The 19,842-nt window shown below is 44.3% G+C and overlaps 1 protein-coding gene across 5 annotated transcripts in view; it reads left to right on the forward strand.

Annotated features, from left to right (window-relative positions):
* Positions 1-141: 141 nt before the first annotated feature.
* The window catches only part of aak1b (AP2 associated kinase 1b), a 44,225-nt gene continuing 24,524 nt past the window's right edge, over positions 142-19,842 (forward strand). Inside the window, exons 1-11 of one of the 5 annotated variants that reach the window (XM_031577296.2) lie at positions 142-2,078; positions 6,049-6,167; positions 6,862-6,970; positions 9,101-9,243; positions 13,093-13,214; positions 14,220-14,301; positions 15,060-15,192; positions 15,912-16,015; positions 16,283-16,374; positions 18,077-18,243; positions 19,725-19,807. In XM_031577296.2, coding sequence (XP_031433156.1) covers positions 1,922-2,078; positions 6,049-6,167; positions 6,862-6,970; positions 9,101-9,243; positions 13,093-13,214; positions 14,220-14,301; positions 15,060-15,192; positions 15,912-16,015; positions 16,283-16,374; positions 18,077-18,243; positions 19,725-19,807 — 1,311 coding nt within the window. In that variant the 5' untranslated portion in view covers positions 142-1,921. The remainder of the gene's footprint in view (positions 2,079-6,048; positions 6,168-6,861; positions 6,971-9,100; positions 9,244-13,092; positions 13,215-14,219; positions 14,302-15,059; positions 15,193-15,911; positions 16,016-16,282; positions 16,375-18,076; positions 18,244-19,724; positions 19,808-19,842) is intronic. The other 4 variants (XM_031577295.2, XM_031577297.2, XM_031577298.2 and 1 more) reach the window with 4 other exon arrangements.

Raw genomic sequence — 19,842 nt, forward strand, 5'->3', positions numbered from 1 at the left:
CCCTAAAAACAATGACTACTTTCGCTGTTTTATTTATATATAAATTGCATCTAGAGAGTTTCCCTCTCATAATTAAGATTATTTGGTAAATAACCTTTTATGAACAATGCCTTACTTTCAGTTCTCTCTCTAAAAAAGGGGGAAGGTTGGGTCATGATTGCCCTTTTTAAGGGACATGTTGCTATTCTGATGTGGTTCTGCAGCAGATGTGGGACAGATCTCACATAGGCACTGGGCAAGTAGGCCTACATGATGATAACATAGATGATTCCAAAATGTGGGCATTAAGAGGGTTCTTTTAAATGTTTTCTATTTAGCTATGAAGCACAGTACGTGTTAATTAAATCATGCACAATGTCATATGATTTCACAGGGTAAGAATGATCAACTAGCATACTTTTCACTGGAAATGGCCAGATGTGGGTTTCAAATCAGATGGATAACGGGAGACTGTGTGTAAGTGGGCCAATTCTCTAGATGGCGGTATAGAAAAATCCTCATTTGTCCTCAGCGAATGAAAACGAAGAAGGTCAGGAATTTCCTGTTACCAGATATCTCCTCATCATCAGAAATCTGTAACGGTTTTCAATGGAAATGGCCTTGACAGTGCGTTGAAATTGCATGGCAAAGGAACTCTCGGATGGCATCGAATTTGATGCTCCGAAGAAGAGTCACGACTGGTAGAATATCTGCAGGACGGCCTTGACTGTATGGGTTATTGACATGCCATAGCTTGTCAGTAATTTGGATGAGCGCTAACGTTAGCAAACATTAGCTTATCAAGCTGTGATTTAGGCTACTTCATGTAGGATAGCTAGCCAGCCAGCTAACCTGTGACATTTTTTGATGTGGATAACCACTGCATGGATCTGACCGTTTGCAGTAGTAACGTAAGTCATATGTAAGGTCAGATGACTTTATTCATTATTATGGTCAACCCATTCCTGCTTTATTATAACGTGGCATAATTCGCCAGTCGTCTAACCAGCTCACATATCAAATAGCCAACGTTGCAGTAAATGGGTGTACATAGTCCGTTGGTAGTCCTAGGTTACATTAACGTCCAGCGCTAGCTAATAAATATAGCTAACGGTAGTGTTGTCTGGTGGATTTACATCGTTTTGGCAGTTTATCACAAGCTAATTTACACTTACTACCAGTGTTCTAGCTATCTTGCTGATTTTGAGAGAGCAATACATGCAGCGCTGATTTAAAAACGCTACATAACGGATTATGTGCAGCAGCGTTGTCCTAGTGAGTGGTGGTTTGTGTTAAGGAACCTGAGCGCAACCTACTAGCTAGCTATCAGCAAGTACTAGTGGCTCATTAAGATGTTTATTTTGATATCCTTGTAGCTGATTAGCTACCAGTCTGTGGCTTGCTTAGTTGCTTTTTACATAGTTTACCAGGGTATTCTATTCACTATTAGCTTGTAATGGTACAGCTATTCATCACTCCGCACAATATTTATCCAGCTGTTCTAAAATAGAAATGCAAAACCAGTGAGCATTGGGTTTAGCGCAGGGAAGCTACATACCACTGAATTTAATATCTAACGTTAGTCAACACACAGAAATTGACGGGCTGTCAATGTTGTCATATTTGCCAATAATCTAGCTAGCTGCATGTTAATGTGGTTTGGCTGTTTTCTTGGATTTGAGACCGTGCTTAACTGATAATTATTTAGCAACTAAACTGGCACCCTATGGGAGAGTACAACCAGTAATATTGCTCTTGTTTTAACGCTAACTGAAATCTGCAGGTTAGCAGTAGCTTATAGCAAGTCAGCTAGCTAGCATAAGTAAACGTTTCTTGAATCAGTCAACTGTCCAGATTGGGGCTCATATCTTATTAAATCAAAGCCATTCTGGTGGCCTGTTAAACGAAGCTTTGCGAAAAAACTTGCTAAGCACAAATAATCATGAAGAAGTTCTTTGAGGGTCGTCGAGAGCTGGTCAGTTCTGGGCCCGGTTCGGGAGGGGGTGGTGGCGGATCAAGCAGCGCTGGTGGCAACTTCATCGGACGCGTGTTTACCATCGGACGTCATCAAGTCACCGTTGACGAAACTCTAGCTGAAGGTGAGTGGCTGTGGTTGCTAAGCTTGCCACGCTCTGCTTTGTCGTGACCTAGTGAAGTGATCAGGTGAAGATTTGTGTTTCTGCAGAGACTGTTACCCCGTTGCAATAATTTTTCTTAATCATCAAATGTACCCCGACTACACAGTCACTGAATATTTTAACATAGTTTCCCTCTGCTTGAAATCACATCTATATGTTTAATCTCAACACGTTAACCTTAACACGTTAAACGATATACATTACAATATGAAAATGCCCTGAGGGGGAGTTGTTCGACAAGCATGTTAAATAAACCCAAATGAACTGAAGGGTGCCCGTTACTGAGGTGAGTCTTGTCGGGCAGCTCTATATTGTCAGCATAGCAGATTAAAGTAATACATTTTTGGAAATCCGTTTCGTGTGTGCCGTTGCTGATTGAATGGCGTGGCCGTGTGCCATCAGCGTTGGGTTAGAATATGAGTTAATTGTGAGGATTCCCAGCTAGGGTGACAGCAACCCCTTAAAGTAAATGATAGTGATTCATCTATTCCCGAAATCACACAACTAAGAGAGAGCAACTGCAGTGACAATTTGGTTGGCACCTGTCCATAGAAAAGGCTTTGGAATAACATTTGAGGTTTAATGGGTCTTAAGTATTTGAGCCTAGGAGTGATGAGGTGGGGTGGGTGTAAATCATGGATGTCAGCGATGTCTGCATTGCCTTAGTAGCTCCTGAGGAACTGAAACGCCCTGTACCAGGAGAACTGACAGAGGCTGTGCCTGTTCCTGGCGTGATTTTAGAAGTCCTGGCATCTTGGTCTGTCCAGATGGGCCCTTCTGCGTGTCTGTGATTCAGTGTCATAGTCGCTGAGTGGACCTGCTGTGCTGCATCTCTCCACAGTGGCCTGGTTAGTGCAGACCACACTGGGTTTGCACACACTCAAGCTCATATCTGTATTACTGCAATCGCTGGCCTTCCACAGTATTTTACTGCCTCACTATGTGTAAACAAAACTTCTCACGCTCTGTTTTGTCACGACCTAGTAGATGGGGGTCCAAGGTTTGTTTCCCGTGGAATGTTGCAGAGGCTATTACCCCGTCCCTATTCGTTTTCTTGGCTATCAAATGTAGCCCGACTACACTGTCACTGAATATTTTAACATGGGCTCCCTAGTTTTACTCCCTTACGGTATGTGTAAACAAAACTACGCCTGTGCTTGTAGTTGGAGCACCTCCACTCCAGTCTGCCCTCTCCACCCTCCTCTGTGACTCTTCCATGAGCAGCGGGGAGGTGTTGGAAGCAGAGCACGCTCACTGGTGGAGTGCGTCCCAGGAGGGTGTGGGCTGAAGCCTGTATCTTACTGATCTCAGAGAGATGTTCTGCCCCAGATTCAGCAGGAAAACCCCCACTCCTCTCATCGTATAAACACGCACACACACACACACACACATACACCCATTCCAACACACACAGTCAAACAAACATGTACAGATATACACACAACACACAAACATACACCAATTCCAACACACACAGTCAGACAAACATGTACAGATATACACAAACACACACAGGATACACAAACATACACCCATTCCAACACAGTCAAACAAACTTGTACAGATATACACACACACACACACACGACACACGACACACAAACATACACCCTTTCCAACACACACAGTCAAGCAAACATGTAGATACAGACACACACGCACACACACAATCTCCTCCCTGCTGTAACTGCAGCCCCAGCAGCGCTGTGCTGACGAGGTCCTAACGTGGCGGTCCTAATAGTCTCTCAGCGAGCCACACATGGTTTTGATTACAGCGGGCCTGTGGGGTGGAGTACACAGAGTGAATAGCCTGTGTGTCGCCTCTGCAGTTCCCCTGCATTTGCTCAGCAGCATTGCTCAGTTAGGCCTATTCTCCCCCCCGCCAACCACACAGGCTTTTACCAGTACACATTCACAAACCACTGATGCTTTTTCAGTGATACACACACACACACACACACACACACACACACACACACACATACATACACCGCCACACACCGCATGCTTTCACTGTCACACGCCCCACATAAATACTTTCACAGTGTTGTACACACTCCACGCATGTTGTTGCAGTGTCCAACACATTTCACATATATTCTTGTATCGCCACATACATTCCTCATACTCCAAGGATGTCCTCAAACAGTCCATCCCACTGCACTGAAGAATGTTGGGTGTTTTTCATATACTTTTTAAATTGTTGCAAGTCATATGAAGCCTTCCCCCTCAAGAATGTATCAGAATTACATTAAGTAAACTGGCACCAAAAGAGGGGGCACGCTCATTAACATTCAAATGGTCTATCCCTCCTTCTGTCTCTCCATCATAGTGTGTTGTGCGCTTGAGATCTGTCGCATAGAATAAGCAGAATAAACCAACACCTTACCCGTCTGACCGGCATTCCATCGAGTCCTTTGCTAAATCCTGCAACTAACTTCATTACTAAAACAGAGTTCTGTTATAATATAGTATAACCGTTGGTGTTTTCACCTGAAATCTGTCATAAACACGACGATCTTTCAGCACATTGGCAGACTGTTAAATGCTCCCCCATTCACTGCACCTACATGCTCACAAGATCCAACACACTCCTGTTTCAACACAATGTAGATCTGATCTTACATCTGCAATGCCATAGACACACTCTGTACATACTGCAGTCTGCACAGATGTGCTCTCCTGAAGTGACCCCCAGCTCAAGTGTGTCTCGATGTGTGTGTGTGTTTGCAGTCAGTTACAGTTGGAGGCTTGCTATAGTGTGTCTTTGGATACTTAGCTTCCTTGTTTCCCAGCCAGCCGCCACCACCCATACTGGGACACGTGCACCCAGGGTCAAGAGTTGACCTGGTCTTTGTGTTTTTCTGGGTCCAGTTTCACCCAGGAGGATGTGGATTAATTAAAGAAGTTGACTTGATTAGCAGAAGTACCCTTTATGTTTTTCCCAGGTTGTAATTACAGGTGATTGATCACTGTGTGGGCAATTGCCTCCCAGGTTGATAGCAAACAGATGAAAGTCAGTTTGTAGGTTCATCCAGTTTTAATGTTAATTATCCTTTTGAGGTAGTGGTGGTGGTCAAAGATAGGCTAATGGTAATTGCTTGTGAATGGTATTGATGAGTGAAGTACTGGAGTAAGTGGAGGATGTCCACCATGTTCAGTTGGAAGCGTACACTATTGATTAGGATGATTTCAAGAGTGGTTGAAAACCTGCAGAGGTTGCCAGGTCTCTTGTCTCTATGGGAAGCCACCACCACTGTAAATATGAGGAAATAAACTGGAAGCTATTCTTTGAACCACGCCCTCACACACACACACACACCCCTAGCATTTTATACCATACCAGTGAGATCCAGCTATGGTATCTGACAGATTTTATCATTGTGTGTAGGGCTGAACGATTTGGGAAAATAATGTAATTGCGATTTTTTTCCCCCCAATATTGCGATTGCGATTTAATATGCGATTTTTTTTTTTTATCCTCATTTTTTTCCCAACAAATCGTAATGAATGATTTAAATATGACCAACACAATATTAGACACATTTAGTGTAAAATGTTATTTCCCACATTTTACATTTTTATTTAACTGCTCATTACCGAATCAAGAACAACCAATCGGTGGCTTTGCCACTGTGCATTTAAGTAATTTAAACAAAAGTAATTGTAAGAATAAACACAAGGCATGCACTTTTGTTCACACGTTGTGCAAAATGTACCATCTTCAGAATTTTTTTAAAAAAAAAAATATTTTTTAAGACCACGTTTTTAATCGCGAACGTTGCGGTTAGAAAATCACGTTTTATCATATCGCAATTAAATCGCAAATGCAATTCATCGTTCAGCCCTAATTGTGTGTGCTCTGTTTAAAAGCTGAGCTAAAACCTCTATTCCTGGCTGTCATTAATGAGTGCATCTTATTCCTCCACAGGGGGTTTTGCCATCGTCTTCTTGGTGCGGACACACCAGGGGGTCCGCGTCGCTCTGAAGAGGATGTATGTCAACAACGAGCACGATCTCCAGGTCTGCAAGCGCGAGATCCAGATCATGGTGAGAGGCCAGACTGCTGGGGACACGTGCCAGCTGGGGCAGGTGGACAGGGGTTTGAGTAATCTCTGTCAGTTTTCCCCAGTGCTGACTCACTGTCAGTATTATACTGGATGTGCTCTGCGTTCATTAAGATAGGATGTACATCATTGAGAGACCTTCATGAGTCCCAGTAGCCAACCACTTAGCCTAGCTAATCACAAGGGTGGTTGAGTGGCTCTTCAGATCATATCATAGGCCCATAATCTAATTTATATTGAACACCAACACATCTGATTAACATTATGGAGCATGATTTTTAAGAATTAGATACATCTGTTACAGATTTCATCACTTAAGTCGCTTGATTGCACTTGAAGGGATGGGAGTGAAGGGGTGTTTTTCATTAAACATGCGCTTACCCAAGTCATGAGGGAGTTTTCCCCTCAAAGTCTTTCATGTACAGCTTGCAGTTGTTCAGGGGAAACTTGAGAGAAGCCTGCTAATGCCCTTCTCCCCCTTTTCTCCGAGCACCATTTTATTTTTTTCTTTGTCTTCTGCTTTTTCATTCTTGGCCTTCAAGTATGACCTCTGTGTTATAGTAATAGAGAAGTGTTATGTAAATAAACCCCACGTTCTCTCTCGCTCTCTCTCTGAATGATGCTCTGACCTTCCTCTCTCTCTTCATTTCTGCTCGGCTCCTGGCTGGGCCTTACAGAAGGACCTAGTGGGCCACAAGAACATCGTGGGCTACCTGGACTCCAGCATCACAGCAGTGGGAGGGGGAGATGTGTGGGAGGTCCTTATCCTCATGGACTACTGTCGAGGTGGGTGGCCATGCGTCTCGCTCAGGTTCACTGTGGGTAATTCGCAGTAACCGAGTGGTTTTTTTATTGTGTAAGCGGCGCTCATGGTTCTAAAATCTCAGCTTCGCTTGAAGGTTGGGAGGTCAAGCAAAGCGTTGGTGACTACCAGTTTACCCACAATCCACCAGAAAAGGGTTTACTTCTCGTGTTTTCTACAAACCATCAGCTGGTGTGTTTGTGTTTGTGTTTGTGTGTGTGTGTGTGTGTGTGTGTGTGTGTGTGTGTGTGTGTGTGTGTGTGTGTGTGTGTGTGTGTGTGTGTGTGTGTGTGTGTGTGTGTGTGTGTGTGTGTGATGTATTGCTTATCCCTGTATATTTTATTTATATAGCGCCTGGACATGGATCAAGTGCTATACTACTTAATTGTAAGGGAACACGGCATAACAAACAAGTGCAACAACAACACAGGGGAAGCAGAGAGGGAAACATCAGAGCACAAGTTACAGGGAGCAGAAAGTATAGCACTCTCAGTAGAGTTAAGCAAAGAGATATGTTTTCAGCTGTGCTCTGTGTGAGGTGATGGTGGAGCATTCACGGAGATGTTGTGGTAGGATGTTCCAGAGTCTGGGGGCCATGACACTGAATGACCTACCCCCCATGGTGGCTAGTCTGGTTTGGGCACCCACCAGTAGTCCAGTGCCAGAGGACCTGAGGATGCGTGTGGAATTGTAGATGCGGGGGAGTTCTGGAAGGGGAGGGGGAGCTTTAATGGTAGTGAGGGGGAGTTTGTATTGGCTCCGTGATGAAACTGGTAACCAATGGAGTTTGTATTGTATTGGATCCGTGATTAAACAGTAACCAGTGGAGTTAACAAACAATGGGGGGGTGAGCTAAACGTGTAGTGTGTGTGTGTGAGGACCCTAGCAGCTGGGTTCTGGATGCTGCTGTTTGTTTGGCTCTATTAGTAATGGAAGTGAGGAGGGACTTACAGCAGTTGAGACAGGAGGTAATGAAGGCATGTATCGGTGTTTCTGCATCTTCCAGGTGGAGATCTACTGTGTTTTTGTGTGTTAGCAGAGATGGTTTGTGTGTTGTTGTGTTCTGGGTGACTGGTGACACACTTCTCTAGCACCCCCCCCCCCAAATGTGTTGAGAAGACTCAGCTAATAACAGCTTACACTGCAGCAGAAGGATTGTCACCACATGAACTCTTGCCCACGGGCCTTTTAAAGTTTAATATCTCAATCTAACCATCCCCAAGGCAGTCATGTCATACATAAGTGGGCAAATCTTCTCTGTGTTGAGATTGCTTCATGATGATGGTGTTATTTGCGGTGGGGTTGTGCCTATCGGGTTTTCATGGAATTTGTGAGCTATGCATTGTGTGTGTGTGTGTGTGTGTGTGTGTGTGTGTGTGTGTGTGTGTGTGTGTGTGTGTGTGTGTGTGTGTGTGTGTGTGTGTGTGTGTGTGTCGGTCAGTGTCCACAAGGCGGCACCAGCTCCCCACTCTTCCTGCGCGTGCATCTTCAGCAAGAGGATAACTCTCCTCTCCAAATCACGCGCTCACATTCACAGTTATTCTACTGACAGGCAGACTTATGGACTGCTCTGTGCTGGGATCAGCACACCTTGTAGCTCAGAGAGGGTTTAAGCTTAAACATTTGAAGAAGTTTGAGTTGTTTCTGCCCTTTAAAAAAAATGTCAGGTTTTTTTTTTTGGCTCCTTCCTTGTTTGATTATAAAAAGTTGTTTGACATTACTGGCGATGTCTTAGTCCTCTTCCATAAACCTCTCTCCTGAAAGCTTCAGTAGAGCGCCTGTGTGAGTGTGAGTAGCTGACGCAGGAGTCTGACGCAGGCGCTGCTTTCTACCGCGTCTAAAAGCACCACTCCGCTGTCTGTCTCAGCTTTCTTCCCCTGTCTTAATGCTTCTCGTCTGAGGCTACGTGCCCCATTTACGTTGCGCGTCCACATCAAGTTGCTAAGCTACCTGACTACCTCTGGCGGGTCTACAGAGAAGTTGTCACTCTTCAGAAGAGAAACCCAAAGGATATGTTGTGTGTGTTTTTGCTGTGCGTATTGTGCAATACTGACGTGTGTGTGTGTGTGTGTGTGTGTGTGTGTGTGTGTGTGTGTGTGTGTGTGTGTATATAGGGGGTCAAGTGGTGAACCTGATGAACCAGCGTCTGCAGACTGGCTTCAGTGAACAGGAGGCGCTACAGATCTTCTGTGACACGTGTGAGGCTGTGGCTTGCCTGCATCAGTGCAAAAATCCCATCATCCATCGCGACCTAAAGGTAAACACACACACACACACAGACCTCTTTAACTCATCCCCTGGGTCCTCAAGGTGGGCAGGCTTCCACTCTTCCTCTCACTATATCTTCGTCATACCTCAAGCACTGTCACTTTTTCTCCCTTCCTGTTCTTCACCTGATTCATCTTCACTTCTCTCATTGCGCTCTCTGAATATGTCGAGTGCTCAGTGTTTGCTGATTGGCTGTGGGACGTAATGGCCAACATACATGCAAGCGAAGTTCTGTGTTCCATTTTTTTTATTGGAGGCAGTTAGATGTTGAGCACGGCACCACACAACTTGATTTGATTTAGGCTGTGGACTTAGTCCGTTATTTATTATTTAGTTGAAAATATGCCTACTGATAACTGATAAAACTTTCTAACAATAATTATCCTCTCTGGAATTTTTTTTTCGGTTGCCTTGTTGGCTAGCCTGCAGGTCAACAGCACATAGGCTGTGTTAACTGAATAAAATAAATAGTAGAGCGGATATGTTTGCTGATATGCGTACTAATGTTGCATATTTGGACAAATGTATGCAGTCAGAGTCCTTGCACAACCTGCCTTAACTATACTGTTATTATTTGGCTTATATTACCTTTATGTAAAGAAAGGATTTTGTTGAAACAAAATAATTACACTTGATTAATAGACTGAAACTGGTTTACTGCGCATGTGGAGGGCAAACATTAAGCTGGGGCTGCACAATGGACACCTCGGTGCTGACACAGTGGAGCAGGCCTGCCAGACGAGCGCTCGCTCTTGCCAATGGTATGATCAATTTGATAAATGTGAATGCGTCTCGTGAAGATCGGGGACAGTATCAAGTAAATAGGCAGATGTCCTTCGTCGGTCCACATCCTATTGCATCACCCTTTAAAGGTGCAGTCAGCGATTCTAATCCAAGACACTTGTCAGTTGTCAAATTCAGCAAGTTGTTCCTCAAGGTCCTCTAGCTATCCATTTGGCTTGTGCCAAACCCTCCAGGTTTAGTTCACAGTCCTGCCCATGTTAATGGACCAAGGCAGCCACCCCCCGTGTAGTGATATGGGCTAACTGGAGTAGGTGGTGAAGGCAGGAAAAAGACCCAAACATGTAAACAAAATAAAAATAAATAAAAACTCAAAAGTTCTCCAAAAACAAATCTCTCTCGGACACTCTATGCAGAATTTACTCGACCGGCAGCAGGCAAGCACTCCTTCTCTGACGCCCCATGTGAAGAAATGGGTCACCCTTTAAATAATACAGCCCTTTGAGCCAAATTGGTCCAATCAGACCTAGTTGAGCACAGCACAACACCAAGTGCACCCAAAGCCATATATTACAATATTTACATACCCTACGCACACAACACATATTATTAACATACATACATAAACTGAACATCCAACACCCCTCAGGACAAGGATAAGGTGGGAGGGTAGTTTAGAACGGGGGATGTGGAGAACAACTGCTTCTTACATTTACATTACATTTAGTCATTTAGCAGACGCTTTTATCCAAAGTACAACAAAGAGAACGATCATGCTACGAGCAATAGAGACCTAGTGTAACAATAAATACTTTACATAATAAATAAAAAAGTGCAGGAATGTAAGTACTGTAAGTGCGAGTTAAGTACTAGTTAGAGGAGATGGCATTAGAGGAAAGATAAGGAGAGGTAGAGAGTTCTTAAAGGTAGAGAGGGACGCCCTTGCTCTAGTAGTGTTAGGCAGCTCGTTCCAACAACGTGGAACTACAAATGAGAATAGTCTAGAATCTAGATTGCCTTAGCGGTGCAACTCGAACTATATAGTACTAAGGTCCATTAGACTCGCATTAGGGGTCCACAGACCTTCTGAGTGGGTTGAGCTTGCTGGCATTGCATGTGCCACACTGCAGAGGGCAGAGTGAATCCATCTCAAAACACATTGGTAGTATACCTACCCTCCCACGCTGTCCTTCTAAATTGAACAGTAGGGTGCTCAGGGTTAATGGCAAACATGCTTCCCAAACATATTCATTCAATGATTGCGATTCCCACTGCATGCGTGCGAGAGGATTGTCATTTATGGTAGCCTACTAGGTCGTCAGAGGACCGATTCATGATTTGACTTAACCGTTTAGCATCCATTCCAACACGACACCACAACACTGAATAAATGCTCAATAAATGGTTTTCATTGAGAGTGGAAATGAAGTAGCCTGTAATTGTGTGTGTGTGTATGCGTTAGGGGAGGGAATGTAGTATTTTTGCCTGAAATGCCCATCCTTCATACAACTTTTAAATGGCGGATTGAGAGGAGGAGGATTGAGTCTGTCATCAAAAACTAAGGTGGACATACGAAATATTGAAAAAAATTAAAGATTTAAATCTCTGTAATGAAAGGTGAACTGACTTTTGTTGCATTGAGCTCCTACTGTGGGACTATACTATCTTTTTTATTATTACACAGCTCTTCAGAATGTTCCAAAAAGTACCGTTGATTTGAATGGGACATCCCAACGTTCGCAGGTGAATATTTCTTGATATTCACCGCTGCGAAAAGAGTTCGGTCATTTAACGTAACAGACTCATTGTAATTTGAAGTAGTCCGGCCATTTAACGTAACAGACTCATTGTAATTTGAAGTCAGCAAGTAATGGGTTGCTGCGCGTCGGGGTGCTGTTTGCCCCGTCGGGATTTATTTTTGGATAATGACCTCCGGACAATACATTATCCCTTACATATAGTAAATCAACACTGTTAGTTTTAAATTTTACATCAGAGCAAATACCCTGTTGTTCAACTTAAAGGTTTTTGATAGATTAAATAGATTATTATGAGTAATTATTATCATCTGTAAAAAGCGCTCTGTGTAGTTTTGTTTTGAATGGCAGCCATGGTGTGTTTAGATAATGTGGGGGATAATGTCATTAACACTGTAATAAAACGATTATGAGTAATTATTTAACAGCTCGCCAGAATGTTGCAAAAAGTTCCATTGATTTCACCCCAACGTTCTGAGGTCTGTCCTCCGTTGCGTGTCAGGGTCCTGTTCGCCCCATCTGGATTTATTTTCCTATACTGACTGGCGGACTACAACATCCCTTAATTATTATAATCCATGATCAAGTGCTCTCTTATGGGTTATTTTGAATGGCAGGCATTGAGTGCTGAGATAGGTAGGCGCCTCTTGAAGTATGATCCTGACTCTAGGGGAGGATTCCTGGACCTGCTCGAGGATGCCATCTCTTTCTTAAAAGCTCTCAACCGAAGCTTGTACGTCTTCTGCATGTAGTGTGGAGTGTCTGTCAAGATGAACTGTGTCCCACATATCCAAGATTCTACAGCCAAGTCTGAATAATACAAAAAAAATATGTGCTATGATTTCTGTTCTCGTCTTAGAAGATGTTCTCAATGGATTGTCAAACCTTCAGTGGAGAAGATGACTCCTCTCCTCTAAAGCATATTTTACTGAACTGTCCAACACTATGCAACAATTTTCCATTTACTGAAATGTTTTTTTTTAGAGGCAACTAGTTTTGTTATCATCTTCATATTCATTTTTATGTGAAGGACAGATAAACACATGTGTCGTTTCACACTAGTCATCCAGGATGTGCCCTATATAGTTCTGTGTTCCAAGAAAAGCTTTCACGGCGCAAGATTGGCTATTGGCTAATTATATTGCCAAAACAAAACACCAGTTAGCATGCTAGCAAGGCTTTACCAGTGCCAACTGTGCTGTTATTGGTGTTTTTGGACACCTTTTAGGTAGTTACCGTACTAGTTTTAGACCAAAACCCATGCACACACACACATGACATGACAATATGTATCTAAAATCTGTCTCTCATGTTTTCTCTCTGCCCCTCTCCTCTACCAGGTGGAGAATATCCTGCTGCATGACCGAGGTCACTATGTGCTCTGTGACTTTGGCAGTGCCACCAATAAGTTCCAGAACCCGCAGGCAGAGGGGGTCACCGTGGTGGAGGATGAAATCAAAAAGTGAGTTTTCTCCTCTTCATCTTTTATTTTTACAATGTTACGCCTCATTTTGGTACCACTCTGCTCCTTGCTCGACACATCTGTCTTGTGCAAAGTGGATGTAAGAATTGTTGCATTGCACCATTGTAATGAATGGTGGAGTGTTGGCCTTTGTGACGTTACCTGCTCTGCCAGCGCATAGGCAGAGCGATGGCAAGTGGGGTTTTGCTCTAAACTTAGATAACAACCGATTTCGTGTAATATTCAGATAAATAAGAAGACACCACCACCCTTCACAGATTACAAACCGCCCTATATTTCAACTGATGTTTTGCTCGTTTGAATTCAAAGTGACGAGGTAATGCCTACAACGACTAATCAATCCACTAGTGCCAGCCAGTCAGTTATGAATTGAAACATGTCTGTCGCTGTCGTTTTGGTTTATAATCAACAGTCCATAAGTAGTCACACAGCAAGCGGCACACGCCACTAGCCTAACAATGTCAGCGTTACGTTTACTCTGCCTATTAGGCCAGAAGTATCGGGTGACAGCGACCTAACTGATGCACTTAAAGGCTTTGGATAGCTGGTTAACTGATGCACTTAAAGGCTTGCGATAGCTGGTTAACTACAAGTTAACAAGATAGGTTAACTCAGAGTAAGTAAACCCTTCTTAAAGAAGAGCCCTGTTTGTTTGTTTTCCTTCTATTACTTAAAATACCACCAGGACTTCTTAAAATGCACAGTCACTGCTGGGCAATGAGGATCATTATACTAATTTCAGAACCAACATCAAAAAATCCTCCCTTGTACCTGTAGACAGCTGATGCTGAATGGTCCTGATTGGGTTATCATTATTCTGGTCCTGCTGCTTTCTGGCTGGCTGGCCGGCTGGCTAGCTGGCCTTCAGCTCTTCAGCTGTCTTGAATGGGTGATGTTACCTGAGCTTGGGATGGGAGATGGATCTTTCCTGATCCTGATGTGAAAGTGTAGCCTTGGTGCTGAAAGCTTCTCTCTTATCTGAAGGTATACCACTCTATCCTACCGTGCACCAGAGATGGTCAACCTGTATAATAGCAAGATCATCACCACTAAAGCTGACATCTGGGTAAGACTTTGAACGTGTGTGTGTGTGCGCACGCGCGTGCGTGCGTATTTTTCTCAGGATTACACCTTTGTGTTGTTCAGAAGAATACACCCTATGAATACACCTCATGTTTGTGTGTGTGTGTGTGCTTGTGTCTCTGCATGTGTGTTTGTGTGTGTGTGTGTGCTTGTGTCTCTGCATGTGTGTTTGTGTGTGTGTGTGTGCTTGTGTCTCTGCATGTGTGTTTGTGTGGTGTGTGTGTGCTTGTGTCTCTGCATGTGTGTTTGTGTGGTGTGTGTGCTTGTGTCTCTGCATGTGTGTTTGTGTGGTGTGTGTGGTGTGTGTGCTTGTGTCTCTGCATGTGTGTTTGTGTGGTGTGTGTGTGCTTGTGTCTCTGCATGTGTGTTTGTGTGGTGTGTGTGCTTGTGTCTCTGCATGTGTGTTTGTGTGGTGTGTGTGCTTGTGTCTCTGCATGTGTGTTTGTGTGGTGTGTGTGTGCTTGTGTCTCTGCATGTGTGTTTGTGTGGTGTGTGTGTGCTTGTGTCTCTGCATGTGTGTTCGTGTGGTGTGTGTGTGCTTGTGTCTCTGCCTTTGTGTTTGTGTGTGTGGTGTGTGTCTATGCTTGTGAGTTTGTATGTCTTTGTTTTGAGAGTGTGTGTTTGGGTCTGTGCATTAATGTATGTGCGTGTGTATGTTTGTGTGCGTATAGTTGTATGTGTGTGTGTGTTTGTGTCGGTGGGTGTGTATATTTATGTGTGTGTGTGTTTTTCTCCCCCCAGGCAATGGGTTGTTTGCTGTACAAGCTGTGCTACTTTACTCTGCCGTTTGGTGAGAGCCAGGTGGCCATCTGTGACGGCAACTTCACCATCCCTGACAACTCCCGCTACTCGCAGGCCATGCACTGCCTCATCCGTGAGTATCTCACAATGCACCTCACCACCGCACTCACCAAAGCACACCATTGGATGAGGAAAAGCAGAGGGACCTCGCTTGTCACTTGGATGACCAGTTTATGATCATTGACAGACCAGTCTGACCTCTGATATTCAGACTACAGCTGGTCTTGCAAAGCAGGGGGGCCTCGCAGGAGAGACAGTGGAACAGAGGAACAGTGATGTTGTTCAAGGGAGAATAGACTGCAGGAGAGACAGTGGAACAGAGGAACAGTGATGTAGTTCAAGAGAGAATGGACTGCAGGAGAGACAGTGGAACAGAGGAACAGTGATGTAGTTCAAGAGAGAATGGACTCCATAGGTCATAAGTTGTAGTCTTCCTGCCTCTCTTCTCCTTGCTCTGTTTGCTTGTGTGTGTGTGTGTGTTTGTGCATGTGTGTGTTTGCGCGTGTGTGTGTGTGTGTGTGTGTTTGAATGTGTGTGTGCGCTCAGCACTCAAGAATGTGTTCTTACAGGGCGATGGGGCATGGGTGAGATCAAACAGCAGGATTGGGTGTTAGAAGTTAATCAAACTTACCAACCAATATTTCTTTTTTTGGATCAGGTGTCTTAATCACACTCTCCTCTCTCTCTCTCTCTCTCTCTCTCTCTCTCTCTCTCTCTGTGTGTGTGTGTGTGTGTGTGTGTGTGTGTGTGTGTGTGTGTGTGTGTGTACATACGCGTGTGGCTGGCTGTCAGGCTATATGCTGGAGCCGGATCCTGACCAGCGCCCAGACATCTATCAGGTGTCTTACCATGCTTTCAAACTGGCACGCCGGGACTGTCCTGTTCAGAACATCAAGGTCAGTGTGTGTGTGTTTGGGCATATGACTGTGTGTGTGTGTGTTTGATCATGTGAGTAGTGAGCATGCATGTGTGTCTGTCTGGGTGTTTGAGGGTGTGTGTGTGTGTCTGTGTGTATGGGGATGGTGGTTACTGGTTATAGGTGCTTCTGGTGCTTCAGGCTTTTGTGCTTGTTGGGTTGCACTGCTAACTTGCATAATTTCAGAATTCTTTCTTTCTTTCTTTCTCCTCTATCTGTCTGTTTGTCTTTCCCTCTTTCCATTCAGAACTCTCCCATCCCTTCTAAACTCCCGGAGCCAATTCGTGCCAGTGAGGCGGCCGCGAGGAAGAGCCAGAGCCAGAGCCAGAGCAAGACCAGGTGAGCCACACACCTGCTGTGACGGCGTGAGAAGTTGAACATTTCCCTTCTCACTGCTATGAACTTTGTGGACTGTTTGCCCGCTTTACCACGAGTGCAGGAGAGGGGGAGAGAGAGAAGAGCAGACTTCATTCATTCATTCATTCATTCATTCATTCATTCTAGCACGCACGCAGCGATATAGCAATCGTGCATACATTGTAACATTTTCCTACACCTCTTCCTTTGGTGAATTATACTGGTTTGTAGTGTGGTACCCATTTTGTCATCATCCATTTGCCATTTATATTTCTATAACGTCCATAAACTGGTTAAACATACACTTACACTTACCACTAGGGGAGGGAGCAGGACATTATGTTACCAGGGTGTTTGCTGTGTTCACTTTTTCATTATGTTATTATGCATTCTGGGGTTATAAGCTATGGTATTAAATGGGTGTTTGATAGGTAATTATTATCAATGTTATTTTGCATACATGTCATGAATGGATGTATTTGTTAATAGGGAGCAATCTATACTATGCTTCCATATATTCATAGTTCAGCCCTATTAGGCCATTTTGCGGTAATAGGTAATTGCGGTAGTAGGCCTTCTTAAGAGGGTAGCTCAGTTCCCCTTGGTCGGTTGAGAGAGAAGGATAGCTCTCCTGGTGCGAGGCAGAGGTATTTCTGGCCGTGTCAGTCACTCACAAATGCACACATGGGCACACACACAGACACAAACACATGCGACAACCCCTAAGAAAGATGTGTTATGTATCCCCGGGCAGGAGCGGGGGGGGGGGGGGGGGGGGGATATCCATCCTGAAAAATCCATCCTGCACAGGCATCTGCATCAGGGCATGTTGATTACCTGTTGCATACACATACTGGCTGATTAGACTGAATTAGATTCATTAACGTTTCCGGGTAAGAGCTTCTATCCCGGACAGGCACGTGTGGTTTCTCTCCAGAGCTGAACAGTTCTCCTTGCATATTTGTTTGCATGTGCTGGTGCCTATCATTGCTCACATTACTGAAGCGATTCACTGGTTCTGGTGTCGAGCACGGACTACCATCACAGCAGCTAAAATGCACTGCTGATACGTGCACCGGGACCAGACGCTTTCAGATGCCTCTGGTGTTCTAAAGCCGCTTTTTTCTCTTCTCCTTTGATTCCTTCACTGTTCTCCTCTATCTTTCTGTTCTGTTCTCTCTTCTCCTTTGTGCTCCCTTTCTCTACCCATTTCTGCTCTCCTCTCCCCTCTTTTCCTCTTTCTGACTATCATGTCCTCTTTGCTCCTCCCCTCCTCTCCTTTTTTCTCTGGTCCCTCTGTTAATTGTTTTCTTCTCCTTCTCCGTCTTCTGTTTTCTCTGCCTCTGTCATTTCCCCTCGCCCTTTTTCCTTCCTCCACTTCTCAATCTTCCTCTTCTTGTTCTTCTTCTCCTCTCCTCTTCTTATCTGCTGTTTGGGGGGTAGGGGTTGCTGTGTCAGGTTGAAGACGATGGGAATGTGGTTTTAAAAGTGTGAGGGGAGAGTTTTTTAGTTTTTTTTTGTTGGTGGGAGGATGTAGGGTTTTGTTGGTGTGTTATAATGATGAAACTTTGTGAGAGCGTATGGGAATGGTTTATTAAAGCATCTCTCTCTCTCTCTCTCTCTCTCTCTCGCTCTCTCTCTCTCTCTCTCTCTCTCTCTCCTGTTCTCTTCTTACCTCTTCTAGGTTGACAGACCCCATTCCCACCACTGAGACCTCCATCACCCCCCGCCAACGTCCAAAAGCAGTGCAGTCCCAGGCCCAACCAATAGGGGGCATCCTGCCCATCCAGCCTGCCGCGCTCACCCCACGCAAGAGAGCCAACCTGCCCGCGGGCACTGCCCAGCCCATTGGTACACAGACACACTACAGTGCACCACACTCACTGCAATACATACACATTACAACACACAGTCTACAGTACACACACACACACACACACACACACACACACACACACACACACACACACTATACCCCCCTCTCAACACACACACACACACACACACAAACATTGTACATGTCTAAGACAAAATGAGTAGACAGCGTGGGGTACAGGCACAACGTTTATTTGCACACAAACACAACGAGTATATTCCACCACGATCATCACCGCATCTGTAAGACACAAACATAGAACATACCATTACAGAAGAGCCTTCCATACAACACGTTGCAAACATTGTACCAATCTAGACAATGGCGGACTTCTTACCGTGCGGTGGCATGTTGACGTCCTGCGTCAGAACAGAGGAAAGACCCGGCGTAAAGTCGGAAGGGACTTTTGAACTGTGGGGCACGGAACGTCAGACGTGCACATGCCAAGTTGGGGGGGGTGAGAGGGTTGTTTGTAGTGTGTGATCACTGGTGAGTTATTTAGAGTGCTAGATAATTATATAATATGATTGTATTTGTATAAACCTGTCTGTATTGATATAGGGAATGTATTTATTGATAGTTAGGCAGAATAGGTATATTTCTATGGATAATTGATTTAGGATAGGTGTAATGGTTTAGGCTGGGTAAGAAAAATACCAGCGCAGAACATGTTTGAGTCAGATGGGTCTAAGGTGCACAACCGACAACACCTCTAGACTACATAGTTTGAATTGAATTGAAATTTAGTTAGCTTACTTTGGATTGTTAAAGTTACTTTGTTATTTTGAAATGTAATTAGTTATTGGAAATTATTGTTTGGAGTTTTTTTCTTTCCTTTGTTTTTCTCCATTTTGGCATGTTTGCCTGCTACCACTGGCCATTAAAACCTTTTTGATATTTTTCTAAATCTTTGAGACACTGCTTCCAAGCTTTTTTTCACCACCGCAAGGTCAGCCCGGCTACAATCGAGAAGTGACAGTATGTGTTGTTTGCCCATGATTAACGCCAAACACTCCGGTAGGAACTATTCTGGGGCGGAGAATAATGAGACATAAATGCAAGAAATCACAATTGGGTGTTTTCAGTCTCAGTTAGTTGGTAGTAGAACTGTTAGTAGTGGGACACTTGTGTTTGTGAGGTTGCAGCCTCTGGCCGAATCACAGCCCGGACATGCTTTACCAACCCCTCACTCATGCCATATTGCTTAAATATTGTGTGTATGTGCATTTGTGTGTGTGTGTGTGTGTGTGTGTTTTTAATGGTCTGTGTGTTTGTGTTTTTAATGGTCTGCGTGTTTGTGTGTGTCTTAAAGTGTGTGTGTTTGGGGGTGTGCTTATTCTCTATAAGTTGTGTATCAATGTGCATATGTTAATTTTCCTAAAGTTTGGGTGTGTAAATATGCTGTGTGTTTGTGGGGTTGTCCTGAGCTGATTGGATGAATCTGTTGCTTTTCCAGCTCTGAATCTCGCCCAGCCAGCTGCAGCCCTGCAGTCACAGAAAGCCCTGCCCTCTCAGCCTGCTGTCCCTGAGCCCAAACAGGTAACACACACACACACACACACACACACACACAC

This window comes from Clupea harengus, chromosome 12, assembly GCF_900700415.2.
Source record: "Clupea harengus chromosome 12, Ch_v2.0.2, whole genome shotgun sequence".
NCBI lineage: Eukaryota > Metazoa > Chordata > Actinopteri > Clupeiformes > Clupeidae > Clupea > Clupea harengus.